Source organism: Thalassophryne amazonica, chromosome 19, assembly GCF_902500255.1.
Source record: "Thalassophryne amazonica chromosome 19, fThaAma1.1, whole genome shotgun sequence".
Classification (NCBI taxonomy): domain Eukaryota; kingdom Metazoa; phylum Chordata; class Actinopteri; order Batrachoidiformes; family Batrachoididae; genus Thalassophryne; species Thalassophryne amazonica.
Window position 1 is genome coordinate 67,086,261 of NC_047121.1, and position 24,876 is coordinate 67,111,136.

General features: G+C 40.4%; 2 protein-coding genes across 4 annotated transcripts in view; one reads left to right on the forward strand and one right to left on the reverse strand.

The window, feature by feature from the left end:
• Positions 1–6: 6 nt before the first annotated feature.
• Positions 7–9,812, reverse strand: cfap99 (cilia and flagella associated protein 99). The gene is made up of 15 exons (XM_034195234.1): positions 9,535–9,812; positions 6,263–6,407; positions 6,065–6,159; positions 5,878–5,984; positions 5,622–5,799; positions 5,381–5,461; positions 5,028–5,096; positions 4,843–4,929; positions 4,674–4,762; positions 4,384–4,588; positions 4,126–4,267; positions 2,472–2,623; positions 575–774; positions 309–486; positions 7–198 (listed from the first exon to the last, which is right to left on the reverse strand). Exons 1-15 carry the CDS (start codon positions 9,646–9,648, stop codon positions 79–81), a joined length of 1,962 nt encoding a protein of 653 aa, XP_034051125.1. The 5' UTR covers positions 9,649–9,812; the 3' UTR covers positions 7–78.
• Positions 9,813–13,633: 3,821 nt separating this feature from the next.
• zfyve28 (zinc finger, FYVE domain containing 28) overlaps positions 13,634–24,876 on the forward strand; it is a 43,741-nt gene continuing 32,498 nt past the window's right edge. For all 3 annotated transcript variants that reach the window (XM_034195183.1, XM_034195184.1, XM_034195185.1), the window contains exon 1: positions 13,634–13,934. In XM_034195183.1, coding sequence (XP_034051074.1) covers positions 13,899–13,934 — 36 coding nt within the window. In that variant the 5' untranslated portion in view covers positions 13,634–13,898. The remainder of the gene's footprint in view (positions 13,935–24,876) is intronic.

The window sequence follows — 24,876 nt, forward strand, 5'->3', positions numbered from 1 at the left end:
GGCTGATTGATGATTCAATTATGTAATTTAAAAGGAATCAGGCCATCCACCCTCTGTCAGTTAGTGGAGGTAATATAATTATAATAATTCATAACATGAAGACTCTTGAGCCTTTTCCTCTGATAATTTCTGTAGATCTCGTTCTAAGCACTGTTCCAAATCCAACCAGCTTTTCTTCGTCAAACTTTGCTGATTAAACTGGAACAGAGAGAAAATGGAGAAATATTGTTTGGTATTATTTTTTAACACTTATTGGAAGCAAAAACACAAAGAAAGTCACTGAGAAAACTGAAAGTATGGATGCTTACGGTCTCACTTGGGTGCGCTGCTGCCGGTTCAGGAGTTTTGAATTTGGCGTGTTCACTTTGCTTCAGGCTTTGGCGTTCTTGCTGTTTCTCCTGAAGCTTTTTCCTCAGAGCCAAAATTGTCTCATCGTGAGTCACCACCTCTTGCTTAAAATCCAGTCTGGCTTTCCTCTCCTCTTTCCTGCCACATGCCAAAATGATCATGAATACATGTGTGGGTCCACATTTTTTTTTCCCATAACTACATGAGAAGCAAACATTTTCCACACCTTATAGTGGCAGCCAGTGCATTCCTGCTGAAGTTTATAGTGTCCATTTGCTCCAACAAATATTGCTTCTTCCTCTGTTTCTCATCCAGGATTTGCTTCCGCCTGTCCCGCTGTTTACTTTGCTGCCGTTCCTTCAGAAGGGCTAATCGCTCCTTCAGCTCAGCAAGGGACATCTCCACCAGCAGCCCGTGGCCTTCTGTCTGATGTGGCAAACAAGCTGTTTTTAGAGACCCATTTGGGAAAAATGGCCCCAAAATAAAAGACAGCAACAAAATGGTATGTTGCAGGTTGCAAAGAGACATGTTTTGTTTGATCTTCTTTTATACTGCATAATGAGGAAGCATGTTCCAAAAAACAGCTGCCACATCATTAAAAATTCTATCTCCTGATAGAAATAGAAAAAAAAGTCTAATAAATGATTAATGCTAGAAGACTGAACAGTTCTAAGGGAATTATAAACAGCAAATAATATATGAAAGGACCAATGTTTAAAACAGTATGAGAACACTTATGAAAAACACACATCATAGAAATTCAGTGATACAACCTGAGTACTGTAGTTACAGTGCATCCAGAAAGTATTCACAGCACTTCACTTTTTCCACATTTTATGTCACAGCCTTATTCCAAAATGGAGTAAATTCATTTTTTTTCCTCTCAAAATTCTACTCAAACACCCCATAATGAAAAATTTTTTTTTTATTTATTAAAAAAAAAAAATGAAAGAAATCACAAGAACATAAGCATTCACAGCCTTTGTGCAATACTTTGTTGATGCACTTTTGGCAGCATTTACAGCCTCAGTCTTCTTGAATATGATGCCACAAGCTTGGTGCACCTATCTTTCGAGGCACAGTTTTATGCCTCGAGACAATCCTGTCTCGGAGGTCTATAGACAATTCCTTTGACTACATGCTTGGTTTGTGGTCTGCACTGTCAACTGTGGGATCTTGTATGTAGACCGGTGTGCCTTTCAAAATCATGTCCAACCAACTGAATTTACCCCAGGTGGACTCCAGTTAAGCTATAGAAACATCTTAAGGATGATTAGTGGAAAGAGGATGCATTTGAGCTAAATGTTGAGCTTTGTGGCAACGGCTGTGAGTACTTATGTACACGTGATTTCTTAGCTTTTCCATTTTTACTAAGTTTGCAAAAATCTGAACAAAATGTTTTTCACATTATCATTATGGGGTATTGTGTGTAAACTTGAGATAAAAAAAAAAAATCCATCCCTTTTGGAATAAAGCTATAACATAGCAAAATGTGTAAAAAGTTAAGTGCTGTGAATAATTTCCAAATGCACTGTATGTATGTGTGAGGACTACAATTTGACAAACATTTGTTTGTTTGTTTGATCCACTGTATTCCAACATGCTTGGTCCATTTTCCACCAAAGTTGCTGTATGCATGTAGGTTGACTCCAAAATTTCCCTTAAGGGGATTTGTTTTTGCAAAGGTCAAGGTCATTTGGGTCAAAGGTTAAGGTTACAATATTTACAGTCTATCATAATATTGATATGACCATCAAATTTCAGTTCAGCATAGGACAACGGATGTACATCAACTCAACCTTTTATTTCGGAAGCACATTTAAAACAACGGTGGTTGACCAAAGTGCTGTACAATAAAAATGGACACCGGGTTACCCCCAGTAATAAAAAGTTTAAAACAACAATAAAATTAGATAAGCAATAATAGAATAAAAGATGGAATAAAAGAAAATAAAATGCACTAGCTCATTTGGGAAATGTCATAGAAAAGAGGTGAGTTTTTAAAGAAGATTTAAAAGTCTCAAGGGTTAGGCGCGATCTAATATGAAAGGGGAGACTCTTCCAAAGCCTGGGTGGAGCTGCCGCAACATATATATAGTGTATCTGTTTGGTCCTTCACTCACCTCTGTGTCATCAAAATACTTGACTCTCATGTGAGGAACTGATTCAATGGCGTGGATTTCATGAATGATTTCATATTTTCTGCTTAGCTCTGCCTGTGCCTCCTCCAGTGCTTGACGAAGAAGCTTTTGATTGTGTTCTGAGACCTCTTTCACTGTGACAATTGCACAAAAATGAGAAGAATGAAAATGGTGCTAAATTTTGTATTCAATATGATGTCATATACAGTAGTGTTCAGAATAATAGTAGTGCTATGTGACTAAAAAGATGAATCCAGGTTTTGAGTATATTTCTTATTGTTACATGGGAAACAAGGTACCAGTAGATTCAGTAGATTCTCACAAATCCAACAAGACCAAGCATTCATGATATGCACACTCTTAAGGCTATGAAATTGGGCTATTAGTAAAAAAAAAGTAGAAAAGGGGGTGTTCACAATAATAGTAGTGTGGCATTCGGTCAGTGAGTTCGTCAGTTTTGTGGAACAAACAGGTGTGAATCAGGTGTCCCCTATTTAAGGATGAAGCCAGCACCTGTTGAACATGCTTTTCTCGTTGAAAGCCTGAGGAAAATGGGACGTTCAAGACATTGTGCAGAAGAACAGCGTAGTTTGATTAAAAAGTTGATTGGAGAGGGGAAAACTTATACGCAGGTGCAAAAAATTATAGGCTGTTCATCTACAATGATCTCCAATGCTTTAAAATGGACAAAAAAAAAAAACGCATGGAAGAAAACAGAAAACAACCATCAAAATGAATAGAAGAATAACCAGAATGGCGAAGACTCACCCATTGATCAGCTCCAGGATGATCAAAGACAGTCTGGAGTTACCTGTATGTGCTGTGACAGTTAGAAGACGCCTGTGTGAAGCTAATTTATTTGCAAGAATCCCCCGCAAAGTCCCTCTGTTAAATAAAAGACATGTGCAGAAGAGGTTACAATTTGCCAAAGAACACATCAACTGGCCTAAAGAGAAATGGAGGAATATTTTGTGAACTGATGAGAATAAAATTGTTCTTTTTGGGTCCAAGGGCCGCAGAGTTTGTGAGACGACCCCAAACTCTGAATTCAAGCCACAGTGAAGACAGTGAAGTATGGTGGTGCAAGCATCATGATATGGGCATGTTTCTCCTACTATGGTGTTGGGCCTATATATCACATACCAGGTATCATGGATCAGTTTGGATATGTCAAAATACTTGAAGAGGTCATGTTGCCTTATGCTGAAGAGGACATGACCCCAAGCACACTAGTAAACCAGCAAAATCTTGGTTCCAAACCAACAAAATTAATGCCTCGCAGATGTGAAGAAATCATGAAAAACTGTGGTTATACAACTAAATACTAGTTTAGTGATTCACAGGATTGCTAAAAAGCAGTTTGAACATAATAGTTTTGTTTGTAGCGTCAACAGCAGATGCTACTATTATTGTGAACACCCCCTTTTCTACTTTTTTTTTTTTTACTAACAGCCCAATTTCATAGCCTTAAGAGTGTGCATATCATGAATGCTTGGTCTTGTTGGATTTGTGAAAATCTACTGGTACCTTGTTTCCCATATAACAATAAGAAATATACTCAAAACCTGGATTAATCTTTTTAGTCACATAGCACTGCTATTATTCTGAACACTACTGTAAAGTGGCCTATAGTTACCTATAGTTTGCTTCAGTTTTTGCAACTTGATTTTTGCTTCCTTTGAGTTTTTGTGACCTTCAGCTACTTGTTGTACCAAGTTTCTCATTTCTCTGTCCTCCTGCAGCCTTTTCTCAGCATATCTTCTCATCAGCTGCTCCGTCTATAAAATCCAACAAGACATCCACATAAAACAAAACAAAATCAATCCATTTCAAAGGACTTTTGAAAAGGCAGGCTATGAGTTCACTTTGTCATTTACAGGGTGTCTCATCGCACCTCTTCCCTCTTGAGTTGTGCTGCCTTTTGGTTGCGTTCCATAATATGTGTGCGGGCCATAGCAGCCTCTTCATAACTGATACGTCCTTCCAGACGCCTGCGCTCAATCTTGGCCAACTCCTCTTGAAGATCCTTCTCATGCATCTCCTTCCGCCACTGTAGGAAAGGTGAGGGCTCAAGTGCCCCTTCTACCAGATTCTCAATTCTGTAGCAAAACAAAAAACAAATATTTCAATATTACTGCATACTCAATGTTACTAAAGGGATGGAACATAAATCCTGAGACATACCTTTGAAGCTCCTCCTCCACCTTGCGATCATAAAATGCCCCCTGTCTCAGGATAGCTGCACTGTTCAACTTTATGGGCCAATTGTTTGTCTGTCACAATCATTGGGATTATCATATACCGGTAATGTTATTTATGATTTTCATTGATACTGGTGATATTTAGATCGCACCTTGTGAGTAGGAGGAAGACCAGAGGAACGGAATGAAGTGAACCTGAGCTTTGAATCCAAATCTTTCTTAATCTGGGCTATTGCTTTCTGCAAAACAGAATCAGAAATGTGACTCATCAGTAATGACTCGCTTACAGAGATAGAAGCTAAACAGAACAAATGTTATTTTGGAACCTCATGCCTACCCTTGTGTGTTCAGACGTCTGCTGATTTACACATTGAAACGGTTTCATGTTGGCCTCGTACAGCAGCTCCTTTGTTGAAAACCAGATAAGATGTCATCACGGCAGCACACAGACAATAATGTCATAAAGCATTTTACCTTAGATTGTGCTTGAATGCAAAGAAAGGGTCAAAGAAAAAAAGCACTCAAACACTTCAATACTTTTGATAGCTGAATCCAGGAAATAATTGTATACCTGGATTTCAGTCTTGATCCAGGAAAATCACAAACCATAGGATAACAGCAGGCCATAATGTTTCCCTTTAGACACAGCAGACCTTTTCTCATAATGTAAGTATAGCAATTAAACTGTACCTCAGTCTTTTGACGGTTTCTTTGTTTGAGCACCTTTATCATTTCTATCTCCTTTGGAGCCTTGTAGGTGGTATCTGGTACCTACAAAATAAAGGTCCTGGTGAACTGAGGGCAGCCACATAATATGACTTTGAATATCTTACATCTGCTTGCTGTAGCACAGTAGGAAAAAGAAACCCACATACATGCAGTAACCAACTGTGTGCAAAAATTTTGGAATAATGGTGCAACTTGTGCTGACCGGTTTGTGCTTTTCCTGCTGGGGCATGAGCTCAGGCATGGGCAGGGGTAGAGGTTTAGGTTTTGTAAGCGAAAACTCCTGAGGCTTGGTGGTGGTAACTGGAAATTTCTTGACTTGGGCTTCACTGGATATTTTTGCAGCAAGCTGGTCAATGAGACTATTAATATCAGGGCGCCACCTAAAGGAAAATGTGACAGACCTATTTGTTCTTTGGTTCTAGAATAATAGTATTTGTGTTGGATTCTACTTTTTTCACCTGAGCAGAGGCTCAATCCACTGTTTCTGCACAAAGGCAACATCATAGATGCTGCTCCACTTATCTTGTATCCATGTGGTGAGGTATGTGAAGAAGAAACTCAGGAACTACAAAACGTATACATTGCAATATGGAACTCTGAATTCTTGCAATGTAGTAGATGCGTTTTATAAAATGAGTTTCTTACTGCATGCATCTTCTTGATGTCCAGGGATTTCACAATGTTACTAAAACACTGAAGTCCAAGTTCATCAAGCAGGAATGTGGTGAAGTAGCAGATAACTGAAGGACAATATTGTTTAAAAAGAATTAGTCACCTGACATGAATAAAGTAAAAAAAAAAAAAAAAAAAAAAAAGACAAAATAGTGACGTTAATGAACTTACTGACAAACTGGCTGCGATTACATCTGGATAAGTACTTCCTATTCTGGGCATAGAAGAGTTCAATGACTGCGTCCAGTAACTTTTTGTGCTCAATACATCCAGAAACAACATCAAGAATGAACTGCTTATCTGTATTAGTCATGTTCTGCAACAAATAACAACTGTGAGGGACAACACACTGAAATGCTTCAAAGTACATTTTCACAATACAATCTTCAAATCAACTGTGAAATGTCAATATTCTCACTGTTTTTTGTCATTTGTTTATTTCATATCTAAACAGTCGCCATCAAATTTATCTATTAAACTAAAATGATATCACTACTAACACGAATTATCAACTAATACAAAGTGATTGCAAACAAACCTCAGAACCAAAATTTGTGGTCAAAATGTTGTATTGGTACTCTAAATGAGTGCTTTACATTGCATTTACTGTCTGCATAATAACGTTAATAGTTTTCTTACAGCAGTATTTTCCGGATCAGTTCGGCCTCACACAGCCTAAAAATATGCATAATGACAGTTGTGCAAATTCCACTGAGTGAACTCTCCACACACACTGATGGACTGCATGGGCTCATAACTTTCAGTAGCAGTCAAGTCGAACCAGTGGTGCATGCTAGCAGCAGAAGTCAAATGATCAAAGTTGCCCCTCGCTTGTAGTATCAGAGCAGCTGCACCATCAGCAAACAGTAGGACCAGCAAACTGAACCAAGCTAAAACGTCTCCTCAATGACTGAGGATATTTGTGCAGCTAGATTGCTAGCAGTCTAGGATTACTAGGGGAGCTACGACCACTACCTTTACACCACCCACCCAGGACTAAACCAAACCACCTTTTTTTAGGTTCCTTAGATGACCCCAAAATACAATCAGGATGTTTCCAAAAATAAAAACTGGCCTCAAGCCAGTTATGCAAGATGGCATCCAAGATGGCCACCAAAATAGGGTTTTTCACTAAAACACCTTTAAATGACATATAAACAACTTAAATATCACAGATATTCAATGATAAGGGTCTATTGGGGCTGGATGCCATTTTGAATCTTAAATCCATGAATTTAGTTTAGGCACAAATGAGTTTGGTGTGACCTGCAATGGTCTTCCCATTGAATCTCTGTGATAGTTAAGTTGATTATATGTTGTTTAAAGGTGTTTTAGTGAAAAACCCTATTTTGGCGGCCATCTTTACGCCATCTTGGATAACTGGCTTGAGGCCAGTTTTTATTTTTGGGAACATCCTGATTGTGTTTTGGGGTCATCTAAGGAACCTAAAAAAGTTGGTTTGGTTTAGTCCTGGTGGGGGGAGGGGGGTGCAAAGGTCGTGGTCGTAGCTCCCCTAGTAGATGGGCCAACTCATCACTGAGATCAGCTCAGCTCATTCAACTCCGGCCATAGGCTTGCCCTTGCCAAGGAGCAAGTGGCTGTGGACAAAGTTTGCAAGATGGAACCTTCCAACAGGCTGAGTAAATAGGCCAAGGATGGCCCCAGCTCTCCCTGTGAGAAAGAAGATGGTTGTTGCCCTTAAGGCACTTGTTTTTATAATAAATAATTCATTGACAACTTATGGAAGTATAAAAATGTTGGAATAAGTTAAATAACTATTTCTGAATTGCTTAGAATATTGAGTCATTGTTTTTTGTAAAAAAGTTAAAGAATATTATAGTTAAAATCCACTTTTGGTTTGCCATGCACTTCCGATTCCGCCCACTAGGCGGCAAACAGAGGCCATGTGAGAGCTGACATAAATGCAATGCAAGCAGTCTCTTGTCATTAGTTGCCATCCACCCTGAGACGTCAGATGGGCAATTCTGTACGTTTCAGAAATGTTTTATCAGTGTGTATAGACTTCACAGATAATTTTGCTAAAATTATGTTTAAAAGGATGCATGCACTTTGTTTTTGAATTTATATTATCCATTTGCTAACACAACGTAATGTATGTGTTACAGTTTTCACCATCCATTAAAGAAAAATATAAACTGCAAACATCTGAGGCTTCTTCTGGTGGTTTAGCTACGTGTTTCCTGAAGACACTACAAGGGTAGCTGGTGATTTTGTTGGGAATCAGCTCCTTAATGTTATGACCTGCGTAGTGGGTATTGTCAGGTGGAACTGGGTCTTGACAAGACTGAAGGTGTCTGGATGATGGAACATCATCTTGCAGTTCCTGGCCTGTGGACTTTCTGAGCATTGTCTACTTGGGTGGAAGTCTGTAGATGTCCATCGCCAGAGTGAAGTGATGATGTAGCAGTTCAGCTGGGTTTACAGACCATTCATAGACACGAACCATTCAGACAAAAAAAAAAAAAAAAAAAGACTATTCATAGACATGTGAAGAGTCATTCATTATTTATTAAAACAGCACTGTCACAGGTGATGGCCAGGTGATGATTGTGGACTGGTTTATGGCAGGTGATGCAGGGATATTCTATGGTAGTGCATTTAATCCATCTTAACTCTGTCTCTGAATACTAAACCGATTTTCACACATTTTTTTTCTGCAAACATCTTACATGTAACTATGATACAGGACAAATGGTTGGTCGTATTTTAATATTCATATTGGGATTAACAGTAATAGAATATTCTGATATAGGCTAGACTGTAGGTATTTTGCAAACACTGTAAACACACATACATCATACATATGTACATACACACGCTAATATATGATAGAGAGGACAGATAGTGGCAGTAAAGTCAACTTTTAGTAATTTGAAGAGATGATTAGGCTATATGCGTGTGTGTGTGTGTGTGTGTATATATATATATATATATATATATATATATATATATATATATATATATATATATATAAAAAATACTATTACATTATATTTCTATATAAAACATAACAGATTTAAGTTATAACACGGGCGATCTCTCGACTTGACTTCATTCAGTAAATCTGTCTATGAGTGGTCTTTTTTTTTTGTCTATGAATGGTCTGTGTCTATGAATCATCCAGTTACTGTTCAGCTGTATCCTGGTCACCCAACTTGTCATCTTCTTCAGTCAACAACATCAGGCCTGAACCATTACATGCCCCTAGATTTGTGATTTTACCAGAGTTTGACTCTTGGCAAAATGACCACCCTGACTGTACAGTGTTGAATGATATTCACTGAATAAAACTTTAAATCCCAGGGTCATGCACTGTATCGGGTACAAGTGCTTGATTTAAAATTGCTGTTTCATTGTCCATTCTTTGGGCCAAGGTTGCTACAGTATATTGTACCTTAACAGAATTAAACAGAAAATCCTACCTGCAGGTCCTTTGAGGCATCTTCTAAGAAATCATCCAAAACCTGTTTGCTAACACTGAATTTGTCAAACAGCACAACGGCTTCCTTAAAAAGTAACCCGTGATTTGACGCCATCTTAAATAAACCCGAGGAGAGTGATAAGTAATGGTGACGGGGGAGAAAATTTACTAACAATATTTGTCGATTCAGAGAATATTTCACCTGAAAACTATCGGAGAGGTTTTGTTTTCAGCTCCAGGCGTTGCCACATCAGCCGTTGCATAGCAACCCCCTGTCGTAAACAACATTCCTTAAGTAATGGGTCCAAGAATATTGTGTTTTCTTGAATTAGTCAGTTGTATTTTTATATTGGGACAGGATGGTTTGTTGGAGTGTGTGTGTATGTGTATATGTATGTATATATATATATATTTTTTTTTTTAATAGATATAATTCAAAATACCGATCCTTTGTTTGCTGCCATAAATAAGGTGACGTATCTGTAAGTCGTGCGCTGCCTTCAGGTGCAGTTGGAATTGTTTTATTTGGCGATTTTTTTTTTTTTTTTTTTTTTGTCTGGGTTTTCATGATTGAGCAATGCACAACAGTGGAAATGACCAACTATGAATTTATTTATTTATTTATTTATTTTAAACACCTTACAAATGGAGTGGTTGTCTTGTGATTTTCATTGGAAAGCCATGAAGAAAATAATATGATCATGGAACCATTTCTATTAGAGGGAAAAATCTCCATCAACAAACTTATTACCCCCTCCCTATATATATATATATATATATATATATATATATATATACACACAAAATCACAACCAGTGGCATTCATTCATTTTCTATACCTGCTTACACCAATCAAGGGTCACGGGGGGGGGGGGGCAGCTGTAACTTATCCCAGCAGTCAAAGGGTAAGAGGCATGTTACACAATGGACAAGATGCCAGTGCATCGCAAGTCGACATAAAGACAGTCATTTACACACCTGTGGCCTGCTGGATTCCAGTTCACCTAACTTGCATGTTTTTGAAAGTGGCAGGAAGCCATGCAAACATGCAAACTCCACACAAAGTGGACCATGTGGAAGCAATCCTGACAGCCTTTTTTGCTGTGAGGCAACCGTACTAACCACTAATCTAACGTGCCACCTGAACATATCATTTATTTATTTGTTCATACTCATATCATGTCATTTCATTTGTTTCTCATCCACATAAACACACATGAACAAAAAGGAACAGAAGGAAGATAAATCTTGTATTTTCTGTTCCTTGTATCAAAAATAAAAGAAATAAAAATAGACAGAAATCCCCTTGTCACTTCAATTTCATCCCCAACGCCGCTCCATCAAGCCACCAAACATCAAACTAACATCATCAACACGATTATCCTACATTTCAACATTGACCCTTCAGCAGCTGTATTCATTTTTCTTCTAGTTTACTGTATTCTCTCATAATTTTATCATTGTGCATTTTTTTTTGAACTTGTGAACATTTGTTCAACATTTAATTTATTGAGTCAGTGCTTTCCACAGCTTAACTCCATACACAGAGGGACACTTTTGTTTCGTAGTAGTTCGTGAGTACGTAATCCAAAAGTTATATTTTCCTCTATGGCAAATCGTGTGTGTAAAAAAAAAACTGAATAAATTCTGGATTTCCTCTGGTAAAGTACCATGCTTTGCTTTCCACATAAGTGCAACAATATCCTTAAATTTTAACTGATTGGCTGCAATAAACAGATTGTTAGTGTGCTGTCTGTAACCTTTTTTTTTTTTTTTTGACTATTCTAATGGCTCTCTTTTGTAGCAAAAACCATGGTTTAGTGGTACTGTTGTACGTATTTCCCCAGACTTCTACACAATAACTGAGGTATGGGAGAATCATTGAGCAATACAACATACACAAGGAATTGCATTCAAACAAATCGTTTACTTTAAATAAGATACCAATGCTTTTACTAGCTTTCTTTGTTATGTAATCTGTGTGGGCTTTCCAATTTAATTGCTCATCCAACACAACACCAAGAAACATAACTTCATTAACTCTTTCAATATTATGGCACTTGCACCCATCCAGGAATGTGCATCCAGGTTCCTGGTCAAATTATGAATTTCATATTTTAAGACATCAATTACAAATAAGGAGGTCAACTCAACTGAGGATGACCTTCTGAGTCAACCTCAACTGAGGATGTAATCCGGCGCTGGAAGGAACACTTTGAGGAACTCCTGCATCAGACCGGAGCGCCCTCTATAGTAGGGGCAGAGCTGAAAGCTGATGGAGGATTTTCATCAATTTCCCTGGTGGAAGTCACTGAGGTAGTCAAACAACTCCGCAGTGGCAAGGCCCCGGTGGGTTGATGAGATCTTTCCAGAAATGCTGAAGGCTCTGGGTGTGGAGGGATTGTCTTGGATGAGATGTCTCTTCAACATTGCGTTGAGGTCTGGGACAGTGGCTAAGGAGTGGCAAACTGGGGTGGTGGTCCCCATATTTAAAAAGGGGCACCAGAGAGTGTGTGCCAACCACAGGGGCATCACACTACTCAGCCTCCCTTGTAAAGTCTACTCCAGGGTGCTGGAAAGGAGGGTTCAACTGATAGCCGAACCTCTGATTGAAGAACAACAATGCGGGTTCCGTCCTGGTCGTGGAACAACCGACCAGCTTTTTACTCTCACAAGGATCCTGGAGGGTGCCTGGAAGTATGCCCACCAGGTCTACATGTGCTTTGTGGACTTGGAGAAGGCGTATGATCGGGTACCCGGGGAGATACTGTGGGAGGTGCTGCGGGAGTATGGAGAGAGAAAGAGTCCCTTCTCAGGGCCATCCAATCTCTGTACTCGCAAAGCGAGAGCTGTGCTCGGCAGTAAGTTGGACTCGGTTCCGGTGGAGGTTGGCCTCCGCCAGGGCTGTGCCTTGTCACCAATCCTGTTTTGTGATACTCATGGACAGGATATCGAGGCATAGTCGGGGGGAGGAGGGTTTCTGGTTTGGTGGGCTCAGGGTCTCATCACTGCTTTTTGCAGATGATGTGGTCCTGTTGGCTTCATCGGCCGGTGACCTCCAAGACTCACTGGATCGGTTCGCAGCCGAGTGTGAAGCAGCCGGGATGAGGATCAGCACCTCTAAATCTGAGGCCATGGTTCTCAGCAGGAAACTGATGGATTACCTACTCCGAGTAGGGAATACGGCTTTGCCCCAAGTGAAGGAGTTCAAGTACCTCGGGGTCTTGTTCACGACTGAGGGGACAATGAAGCGTGAGATTGGCCGGAGAATTGGCGCAGCAGGGGCGGTATAGCATTCGCTCTGCTGTACTTTTGTGACGAAAAGGGAGCTGACCCAAAAGGCGAAGCTCTCAATCTACAGGTCAGTCTTCGTTCCTACTCTCACCTATGGTCATGAGTGTTGGGTCATGACCGAAAGAACTAGATCGCGGGTACAAGTGGCTGAAATGGGCTTCCTCAGGAGGGTGGCTGGTGTCTCCCTTAGAAATAGGGTGAGAAGTTCGGTCGTCCGTGAGGAGCTCGGAGTAGAGTTGCTGCTCCTTCGCGTTGAAAGGAGCCAGCTAAGGTGGTTCAGGCATCTGGTAAGAATACCTCCTGAGCGCCTCCCAAGGGAGGTGTTCCAGGCATATCCATCTGGGAGGAGACCCCGGGGAAGACCCAGGACTAGGTGGAGAGATTATATCGCCACACTGGCCTGGGAACGCCTCGGGATCCTCCAGCCAGAGGTGGTCAATGTGGCCCGGTAAAGGGAAGTCTGGGGTCCCCTGCTGGAGCTGTTGCCCCTGCGACCTGAACCCGGAAAAGCGGTTGAAGATGAGATGAATGACAAATAAGCTTGCCAACATTAATTTATTGCTGTTTTGAACATACAGTAACTTTTTGTCACTTCTGTGACAGCTGTATTGTTCCATATCGTTCCTTTTCCCCTTAAACCTTTTCTAAAAACAAAAAAGGTTGCTTAATAAAAGGTGTACTTATCCCTTAAAATAAATTGTTTATGCCCTCACAGATTTTTGGGAGCAGCGCTTGAACGCATCACTTCCTGGGAAAGTGGGAGGTGAATGTTGTCAACGTGACTGTCATCCAGTGACGGTGGAGGAGCCGAGAACAGCTTGACAGCTCCGTTCTTCAGGCGGGGAGAGACGGTCAGGAAGCCAGCGCCGGGGATTCTTTTAGGGGGGGAATGGGAAACGACTTTTCGAGTATTTCCTTTGAGAGCCGCGTTGTAACGTTTTAGTTCGGTGTGTTTTGTACGCTTTTCGTGTCGGAATCCACCGCCGCCTGCTAGCTTAGCAGCGCGCCGCTGATAGTCAGACAACACAGGTAGGAGAGGAGGAGGTGACAAAGGAAAGTGGCGAGGTAACGATGAACCGCTTTCGAAAGTGGCTGTATAAGCCCAAGGTAAGTTGGCCTGGCTCTCAGCCGCACTCGGTCGTTTTTCTTGCACAGCTTTCAGCGTGCTTGGCTAGCCTGGTGATCACTTCACGTTAGCCTGATGATACACTGTAATTACAGCAGCTCCCCTTTGTGTGATGCTTTTGTTGCAAGCAGAAAATACAACCTGATTTATTTATTCATTCACACCTTCGTTTATTTTAGCGATTTTTTTTTTTTTTTTGCAATTTCTCAAGTGTTATAACAACAGCAACAACTGTAATGATGATTAAATTATACTTTGTAAAATAAAACGCAGGGAATTTTAATTACTGCTATTTGCTGCTTATAGACTATCAAATACAAGTATTCCTTTAGTCAGTTTTGCAGTAAACCTTTATTATTCCCCATTTTAATCACGATTCTTTTTAGCTTTGTTTTAGGACTGAGAACTAAACTATATTGTCCATAATGTGTACTTTGTTCAAGTTGTTTATGGGATGGAAGTACATTTGGCCTTGTTTATGTAAATGAGAGGATTTAGTTGATGAATTTACATCAGGCACAGAATGTTTAGTGTATCACATCAAAGATGTTAGAACCTGATTTAAAACAGATAGCAATTTATTTTAAACTGGTTTAAAATAGTACTGGAACATTGGTAAAATGTCTTAAACTGGCTTTAATATGGCAAAATAGGCAATAATCATATTTAAAATATTTGACTACTGGGATAGCCTCTAACCAAACTCCCCCCCTTAATTGGAGTAAGCAGGTATAGAAAATGGATGGATGAAAAATCGTTTGTAGAAACGAAGTGGCTACGGGTACGTACATCCGAATCTTCTGCGGGACTGCTAAAGCTACGGACCGGGGTTCACTGAAGATACGGACAATGTACGGATGAGTTTTGAAGCCTTGCCGGACCTTTAGCCGCATATGGTATGTGTACCGACATATTTGCACATTCTGATTGGTCGGTAAGACACCCTCAGTATCTTTAGAACAATCTCTGTAGATACGGGTCTGTACCCGTAGCCGCGGCCTTGTAGAAAAATAAATTGCCTCTGACAAATTGTGACATAATTGTTAAAAACTAATTTTAACACCTTGTGAAGTAATTGATTCAATGTTAAAAACAACACAACAACAAATGAGTTTTGATAGCTTATATTTTTGTAATTAAATGATCTCTTCATTTATTTTTGCAATTGCTCACCCAATAAACTGTAAGCAAATAGGATTGTTCATAGTTTGTAGAGCCCAGAGCAGCATATTCTAGCTTATTTGTTTTGCCCAGCCAACAGAGATACTTAGTTTAGGGCATCAACGCATGATGATTTTCATTATCAGTGACTCTTGATTATTGTTTTGATTAATCTTTTTGTTTATGAGAGTTTTACAGTTTCTCACAGACCACTGTTATATATTGACATATATATATATTTTTTCCGCCCCAGCAGAGTCCAAAACTTTAAGGTGTTGAGTTTAAGGTTTTAAAAGAACCTTCCAACTTCTCACATAAAAAAAACTTGAACCAGTGAGTTTTTTAAATTTTCTATTCATAAATGACATCAGCAATTAACTAAAAATAGTTGACTCTCTTTCTGTTGATCTATGAATTATTTAAGCTCTAATTCAATTTTCAGTGGCAAAAGTAAATCGGGGGGGGGGGGTTGGATTATCATATTTGAGAATCAAAGATTTTGTTGGTCTGTCAGTTGGTTATTAGTTACAGTAATGTGAGTTGTGGAGGGGTAGCAGAATATTTGATGAAACTGTGAAACAGGAGCTCAGCAAAAGACCCAACAGTTTGCCAGATCTTTGCATCTATCCAGATCCAGTCCAAAAATAGTCAGTGTCATTTGTGCAAAGCAGAACTATCGTCATATCTGCATCATTTTTTGAGTTATTGGCAAATCCCCTCAGAGATTTCTTATCTTGCAACAAAAAATGTCAATGAACTCATGGATTTGCATCGAGAGCACCTCAGTTTTCATTTTGGATGAACCCTGCTAATAAAGAAGCAGTGGCAAATTCATGTTGGCAACTGTCGCAGCCAGCGACCAGGCCCAAGATGAAGCATTTGTAGTCAGCATCACTTCGTTTAGAGTGAGCAAGTAATGTGCTGTGATTCTTTAAATCAAGCCCATAGTTAGGAAGCCTGCCTGACCCAGTAGAGGATGTATTGAAGGCTTTGTGAATATTTAAATGAACAGTGAAATATATGCCAGCTACAGCACTTTTTTGGAAATTGGAAGATTTCTTCAGAGACTGTATTCTTTTTAACTTCTGTTTTAGGAGAGAAATTGCAGACTAATACAACAGCTTGCAGTTACTCAGCACTGAAGCGGGTAGTCACAGATCAATACAGTGGTTATTTTCAATGCGTCATCACAGTACATTTATGTCCATAAGTATTTGTAGAGTGATGCAATTTTAGTAATGCTCCCGCTGTACACCACCTCAGTGTATTTAAAACGAATCATAAAATGTGCATATTTGTGTAGACTTTCAGCTTTAATTTAAGAGATTTAACAAATATTGTATGACCCATTTAGGAATTACACAGTCCCTCTTTTTTTTTTTTTTTTTTTTTTATAGGCTATACGTAATTCGTAAGTAATAATTCTTTGCCTCAAGGCTTCATTTAATTCCTTTCATTGAAGTGTTCCGTAAACACCTTGGAGTATATACACCAGGCCTGTATGTGGAGCTGCAATACTCCCACAAAAAAAATGAGTTAGACATGGAGGATGCACATAACCGGTGTAAGGAGATAATCAGTGTAGTAGAAGCTACAACTTTCTAAAGTGGTACACTGAGTAAAATAAAGCCTTTTAAGAGATTAAAAAAAAGGTCCACACTGATCATCTGAAATAGACTTATTGCATATTTAAATTTCAACTATTCAAAAAATACCTTTTGTTTGGGTTCGATCAGTTTTCATCAACAGGGTGCACAGGAGATTTATCAATGCAGCTTTTGCAGAAAAGGTGCATTCCACAGCAGTTTTTCACAGGCTGCATTCACATTCATGCACAGCTGGTCCTGGAAAGCTCTGAAACGTTTTATTTGATTACTCGATTAATCAATAAAATAATAGATGGAATACTTGATTCCAAAAATACTCTATAGCTGCAGCCCTACGAAGACTTGTGAGGAGACACATGAGGGAAGCCACCAAGAGACACAGAGGTGTAGTCTTCTGTGGATGTGATTGGAAAAACTGGGCATAGCGCAACTTTTATGTTGCCAGTTGTGCAACTTCATGGTGGATTTATGCTGCATTTCATCAGAAGGCACCTGGGAGATTCAAAGTCCTCTGCTCCACTCCAACATGAAGCTGTGCAACTGGTAATGCAACATGACAGTGTTATTTTGGTGGTGTACAGAGGCAAAATTTGTGTCACTATCCAACTATTTATGCACCCGACTGCAGATTAATTGCTTCACTAGTGTAAAAACACTCAATGAATGTATGATCTGCTCAGGTTGGATTCAGAAGTGAAGCTCTTGTTCATTTACTACTAATATTTGAATATTGGAATTGGACTAATCACAAATGCAAATTGTCTGGATGTGTACACAGATCCAGATGTGGTAGATTGATGACCCTTATCATACATAGGGCTGCTGCTGCAGTATTCACCGATATGGTGAGAAACAGCTTGTTGTCTGGTATAGTGTTGTGTTTGTGGTCAAAGCTTTTGTTTTATCAAAAAGGGTTACAAGCAGACATGGCATTTATTGCCAGGTAAAGTTGGTACATCAGTGTTCCAGCTAATGCAAGAAAATGGAGTTTTTTGATCAGTTTAACCTGGTGGCCAGTCATGGTAATAGCAGTTTTTACAGTTAAAATATATCATTATATATCATTCGTCTTTACCACATACACACTCCTGCGTCATTCCTCAGTTCTGTGTTTAACCACGTTTGCTGTCACAGCATTTTCACAGCCCATTGTGGGGATTCACCAGAGTATTGTCACATCCATGGATGAGTACTGCTTCAGGACTGCTGAGCAATTACATCAGTGTCTTTTATGTCAAATCCCCACCATGGTCAGATTTAACGGAATTACACATAAATCTGCGGCTGTTAAATGGCCGCTTCTGCCTCAAAGGACTGAAAAGTGCTAAAAGCTTCAGTAATTATCACAGCCAGTATGAACAGACAGCAGTAATGAAGTGATGCTTTGGATCTTTTTATGTTCCTACTGTTGAACAGCAGCTAAAATCATGAGTGGATTTTTTTTTTTCTAAGAAAAAAATATTTCTTATAAATGCCCATGGCCAGCCCACATTGTATATTGTGGCATTTGCTAAAAAGGGTTTGTCATTTTGCATAAACAAAAAGCCATTATTGAGCTGTGTTCCCTTAAAAATAGAAAAATATTCAATCAGCATGTTCCCTTGATTGAGGCAAAATTATTCATGTTTTAACACTGTGGCCAACTATCTCAGGTACATCCCACTCAGGAGGACTTACTTTACCCTTCGTTCACAATCGTTTCCCAGCTTGTTGTAGTGTATTTCCCAAAATGTACATGTCTGTCAGTTCTAGCCGACTGCTATAAAAGTTACCATTTCCACGAAAATGTCTTAGGTAGGTAAGATTGTATTACTGTAAAGCTGCAGAGCAGGTTGTAAGAGTAAATGACCCAACTGCAGGATAAATGTGACATTGACATAATTTGAGTCTTTTAAAATGGAGTAGCTGGTTTTTGTGTGATTATTCCTTTGTGCTTGCCCAATTATCTAGAAATGAGATCTCATAGTTCTGGAGTATGGGGAGAGGGTCCTGAAAGCAGTCTGGTTTTTGTGTGCATGTCTCTTTCTATAAGATTCCTCAAGGTGTGTCTCCACTGAAGAGACATCTTATTAGGGTTCTATGTGTGGTCTAAAATTTATATTACAGTAAAATTTGAAGCACAATGGTTACTGTATATATCATGGTACATTCTTTTTTTGTGTGATGTGGTGAAGTACTGGTATGGGAACTGCATGGCAGCTATGGCTGTACACTTAATTGTATCACTGCAACATATTTTACATAGTATAGAGATATTTAAAGAACAGTTATGGTGCAAAACTGCAATAGAGATAAATCCAAAAGCTTTTCTAAGGTAACTTCAATCTTTGGAAAAAAAAAAAAAACCCTTTCATGAAATACGAGGTCTGTTAGAAAAGTATCCGACCTTTTAATTTTTTTCAAAAACCTGATGGATTTGAATCACGTGTGCTTGCATGAGCCAACCTTGAACCTTTGTGCGCATGTGTGAATTTTTTTCACACCTGTCGATTGCGTCATTTCCTGGTAAGCAGCCTTTGTGTGAGGTGTGTGTCGTGCGCTCTGTGTTTTTTCATTCCAAGGAAAAAGACGGAACGACTGGAGCAGCGCGACTGCATCAAATTTTGCCAGAAACTGGGCGACAGCCAGGTGGAAACCATTTGGATTATTCAGATGGCTTTCGGGGACGATCCTATGGGCATCACACAGATTAAGGAGCGGTACAACCGGTTTATAGACGGCCGCACAACGGTGGAGAGCGCGCCGCGCTCCGGGCGGCCATCAGCATGCTGAAATGACCAGATCATTTCCAAAGTGAACGCTATCCGAGTAATTGCGGAAGAGGTGGACATCAGCACTTTTTCGGCACATTCCACTGTGACAGAAGATTTGGCCACGAAAAGAGTTGCAGCGAAATTCATGCCGATGGCTTCAGCAGGAAGCCGATGGCTTCAGCAGGAAGCTGATGGAGCAAAAGCGCCACCGTGTTGAAGTCTCACAGGACATGTTGTGACATGCCCACCTCTTCCACAATTTCTCCGATAGTCACGCGTCTGAAAAGCCACTGAAAGCCGTCTGAATCTTCTGAATGGTGGAAGACGTAGGCATAATTTTTCAGAGTCCAGCATGTCCTGTGAGACTTCAATGCTGTGGCGCTTTTGCTCCATCAGCAGCTTCGTACCGAAGCCATCGACATGAATTTCGCTGCAACTCTTTTCGTGGCCAAATCTTCTGTCACAGTGGAATGTGCCGAAAAAGTGCTGATGTCCACCTCTTCCGCAATTTCTCGGATAGTCACACGATGGTCCCACATCACCACAGCGTTCACTTCGGAAATGATCTGGTCATTTCAGCATGTTGATGGCCAACCGGAGCGCGGCTCGCTCTCCACCGTTGTGCGGATGTCTTTAAACCTGTTGTACCGCTCCTTAATCTGTGTGATGCCCATAGGATCGTCACCGAAAGCCGTCTGAATAATCCGAATGGTTTCCACTTGGCTGTCGCCCAGTTTCTGGCAAAATTTGATGCAGACGCGCTGCTCCAGTTGTTCCGCCATTTTCCTTGCAAAGAAAGTCCGAGGAGAGACTCCACCCATCCTCACACAAAGGCTGCTTACAAGCAAATGACGCAACCCACATGTGTGAAAAAATTCACGCATGCGCACGAAGATTCAAGGTTCGCTCATGCAAGCACACGTGATTCAAATCCATCAGGTTTTTGAAAAAAATAAAAAGGTTGGATACTTTTCTAACAGACCTCGTATAAGAAAAAATGTAATTGCACAAAGTGAGAGCAAAAAATGATCTGAGTTGCAGTTCTAGCTTTTTTTTTTTTTTTTTTTTTTTTGTCTTCCGATGGCCACTCAACAGTTGATGTTTGCGGTGGATTTATTCTTCTGCAGTCCTCGTATTCCACAACATCTGACAAGTTTGCTTATTATTATTATTACGTCCGCCAAGGACATTATAAAATCATCAGTGTGTGTTTATTTATTTGTCTGTCTGATATTAGGCCATTGAAGACTCCACTGAATTTTGGAGGTGATCAGGATTTCAATTTGTATGCTTCATTCTGTCGGATTTTGAGGATTACATCAAAACTACTTAACAGATTTTCACCAAATTCTCACCACACATTGGTGTTAGGCCTGGGAAAACTCCATTCAATTTTGGAGGTGCTGGATCCAGATCCACTTTGTAGACTTTTAAGGATTATGTCAAAATTACTTCATGGATACAACATCAAAAAGTAAAACCAAGATCAGCACGACACTCTTTTGTTTCAGCTTGTGAATTAAATATCACATTGCAACATCTTGATCAGTTTGACCATTCTGGATCAGTACGCAATTATTACATTGTGTTGTGGAATCTGGATCCAGGTAAAATCTGGGTTGCGATGTGAATCACATTTCTGTTATATTGAGTCCTCGTCAACCCTTGGTGGACGTCAGAAATCTCTGATTGCTCTTGTTGTTGTGGTTGTTATTATTTTGTATGTCTTCTTAAATGTGAACCATGTTCATATAGCAGACATCCCACTGGTCTTTTGGACCAACTGGTCTTCATCGTGCACCAAATTTTTGGCTTTTTATAATTTTTTTTTATTTTTTTATTGCAAAACAAAGCAGCATGAGCACTCATAATTTCCGGATGATTTGCTGGCCCAGGCTGATGACGTCGAAGCCTGTTCTACTGGTTTGCACGGTGTAAACAAAATCCACACCACAGAACAGCTTTATACAGGCTATGAGTATGTACTGTTTATACCACCCAGCTAGACCTCTCCTTAAACAATGGCACAGTGGCGCTGCACCATTACGTTGGGTCTCGGCACCATCATGCCTGTGAAAAAACTAGGCTGTGGAGTGCAGCTTTTCCACAAAAGCTGCATTAATAAAGCTGCTGTCCGCTCCTCTCACTGAGGGGAGATGATGGTCTAGTGGTTAAGGCATTGGGCTTGAGACCAGAAGATCCTCTGTTCAAATCCCAGCCTGACTGGAAAATCATTAAGGGCCCTTGGGCAAGGTCTTTAATCCCCTATTGCTCCCGGTGTGTAGTGAGCGCCTTGTATGGCAGCACCCTCACATCGGGGTGAATGCGAGGCATTATTGTAAAGCGCTTTGAGCGTCTGATGCAAATGGAAAAGCGCTATATAAATGCAGTCCATTTACCCTTTCCCATTTGAAAGTGTGTGCCCTTTCGCTTTGTCTGTGAGGTGGAAAACACCCAGTGGATCAACACACAGCGCCGTATGTTTTTAAAAATACATATGCCATATGTCAGTACCGTCTGTCTCGCTGTTTGATAGTGCAGAGCTGATAAGAACAGCCAGCTGTTAAGTCTGTTTTATTCTCGAAGCATTACAGCGCCATCTACAGGCCTGGCATATATATACTACAGCCTTTTCAGTGGGTGTTTCTTGAAATGGTGCTATGCGAGCAGAACACTTTTTGAAAATGACAACAAAAGATTGCATGCGTTTCCTTGTGGGCAAGGCCTTAGTTTGTAATTTTAAATAAGATGTAACGCTGAAGTTGCAAGAATTGGCTTCATTGGTATTTGAAAAAGGCAAAATGCTGGAGCCTCTCTTCTAGTGCCGTCAAGCTCTAAATTTCTGGGGAGAGCCATGCCACCTCTACATCAGCTTGTAATCAGTTTATTGATGTAAAAGTGGTTTCCGAAATGTACGTTTCCGCAGGTGCGTTAGTGACTCATTGTGATGCGTCAAGTTGGGAACAGATTAGTGGCAATGGTCTAATCTCTGTTTGCTTGTCATTTTATGTAACTGTTCAACAGCAGACCTTTGACTCTACCTTGTGCACAGCTGAGGTTTAGGTATGAGAAGACATTAGATAAGATAAGAAAGGGGCTCATGAGGGGAGAAATGCTGATTTTTAAAAACGTGTACATTGCTGCAGTTCCAGGCAAAGATGAGCTCAGATTTCTGATAAGCCAAAGCAGCCGCTGTTTCCTCACCTCTCATTCATCAGTGGCAAACGTGCCGAGTGAGTGATGAGAGACAGCGATGTCAGGAGGCTAAACCTGTACATTTTCTCTGCACTTTGTGTTCCTCTGCTGGATGTTGTTCTGTCAGATGTTTAGAAGCTGACCTTCAGATCCACACCGGCTCATCTGTCAGAGTGACAGGCTCACAACTCACACTGTGGATGGGTGCACTCACCTCCATCTGCAGGATGCTACCAATTTGCTTTTTCTTTTGTTCCTTCCAGTGGACAGTTTATTGTGCATGTACCCATCTCAATCCCAAAAGCTGATGTCAACATTTAACAATGTAACTGCTTTTGAAGTGTATGAACTTGCTGATTGTAGACAAATTCTGAATAAATGCGTGAAGGAACATCTCAGGCACAGGTTGTTCTACCTCCTTTAAGGGGAAGGATAATTGAAAGTCAGTTTATTCTGTGTGAGCATACGTTTTGATGGGGCTGATTTCTTCTAGACTCGCATTGCACCACCCACATGGCATATTGGCTGACTGATGAAAATGACATCTACTGTAACACACACAGTCGCCAGTTCTCAAACCAACTGAACAACAGTAGGAGATTTTTGAGTATGTATTTCCATCATTAATATATTATGTAAAGGAACAGCTGGTAGAATATTAATGTGCAAAGGTAATGTGTTCTAAACTCTGCTGCATAGACACAGTTTTCTCTTGCCACTTAGTGCAGTGTTTCTTCTAGAACTGTGTTGTTGGCCAAGTGACCATGCCCAAGTGTCCTTTGACAAGATGTGGTCACCATCATTGAAGAAGTGAAGCCAATGAAGTTACTGGCCACATCATCAAGATACACAATAACCAGATCCCAAATCATGTACTTTTTGGATGCCTTGAACAGGGAAAGAGGAATGGGGTCAGCCATGCAAATGCTACATAGACAGCTTGTAGGACAATGTCAAGTAATGTGATATCTGGCTAGCTGACCTTGTTGGAACTGCTGAAGATAGATGTTGTTGACATGCACTGATAAGAAAAGTATCTACCACTATGGAGGAGGAGCATGGAAGATAGCTAGTGGCTGCTAGAGAATGCACCATACAGCAACATCTAACCTGCTTCAATGCCAGAGCTCCAATGACCCATCTGTACCAGACACTGCAAGTCCAGGCTGAGACCAGAGTCATTTCCATGTCCATTGATAGAATGAACAACACTGTTATCCTTGAATCCAAGGGACAACAAATAATATGAATTGCTTTTTTGGAAGATAAGTTATCAGCTATAACTTTACGTATTTAGCTTTACTTCTCAGAGCTACTAAATTTGTCAGTTGTTCAGAGCAACTCTCACTTGACTGTCTTATTTTATAGTGTGCTTTCTTAGCATTTGAGACCCAGTAAGTCACACATTTCTGCCTGAGGCCCACTGAACCTACGAAATTGTAAGAGAAACCCTGTAGGAATGTTTTTCACCCAATGTTTTTTTTTTTTTTTTTTTTTTTTTGCTTTCTGCCTTTTGTGAATCTGCTTATGCCAGATTGATGTGAAAAAAAGACTTTCACTGTCTTCACATTTCACTCATGCTGGAGAACTGGAAAAAAGTATTACATCTGATGTAAATTCTGCTCAACTATGTTTAGTTTGTTTAACGGAGGTAGAGATAGAGAGGGACAGAGCCGTTAACTGATCACCATCTGGTGGTGAGTTGGATCAGAGGGTGGATGAGAATTTTGGACAGACCTGGTAAGCTCAAATGGATAGTGCAGGTGAACTGGGAATGTCTGGATGAGCCCACTGTCCCTGTGGAGGTTAGGGCCATTGAGCCAGAATGGACAATGTTCAAAGCTTCCATTACTGAAACTGCAGCGTGGAGCTGTGGCATGAAGCTATTAGGTTCCTCAAGGGGCAGCAACCCTTGAGCACTGATGTGGACACTGGTGCTCATTGAAACTGTCTGACTGAAGGAGTCTTTCCGGGATATGTTATCTCTGAGGACTCCGGAGGCAGTTGAAAGGTACCAATAAGCCCAAAGGGCAACAGCCTCTGCTGTGGGGGAGGCAAAGCAGCATGTGTGGGAGGAGTTTGGAGCAACCATAGAGAACGACCAACGGTCAGCACCAAGGTACTTCTGGAGGACAGTGCGGTCCTCTGGAGAGGAAAACGGGTAACCATCCAAGCTGTAAACAGTAAGGATGGGACTCTGTTGACCT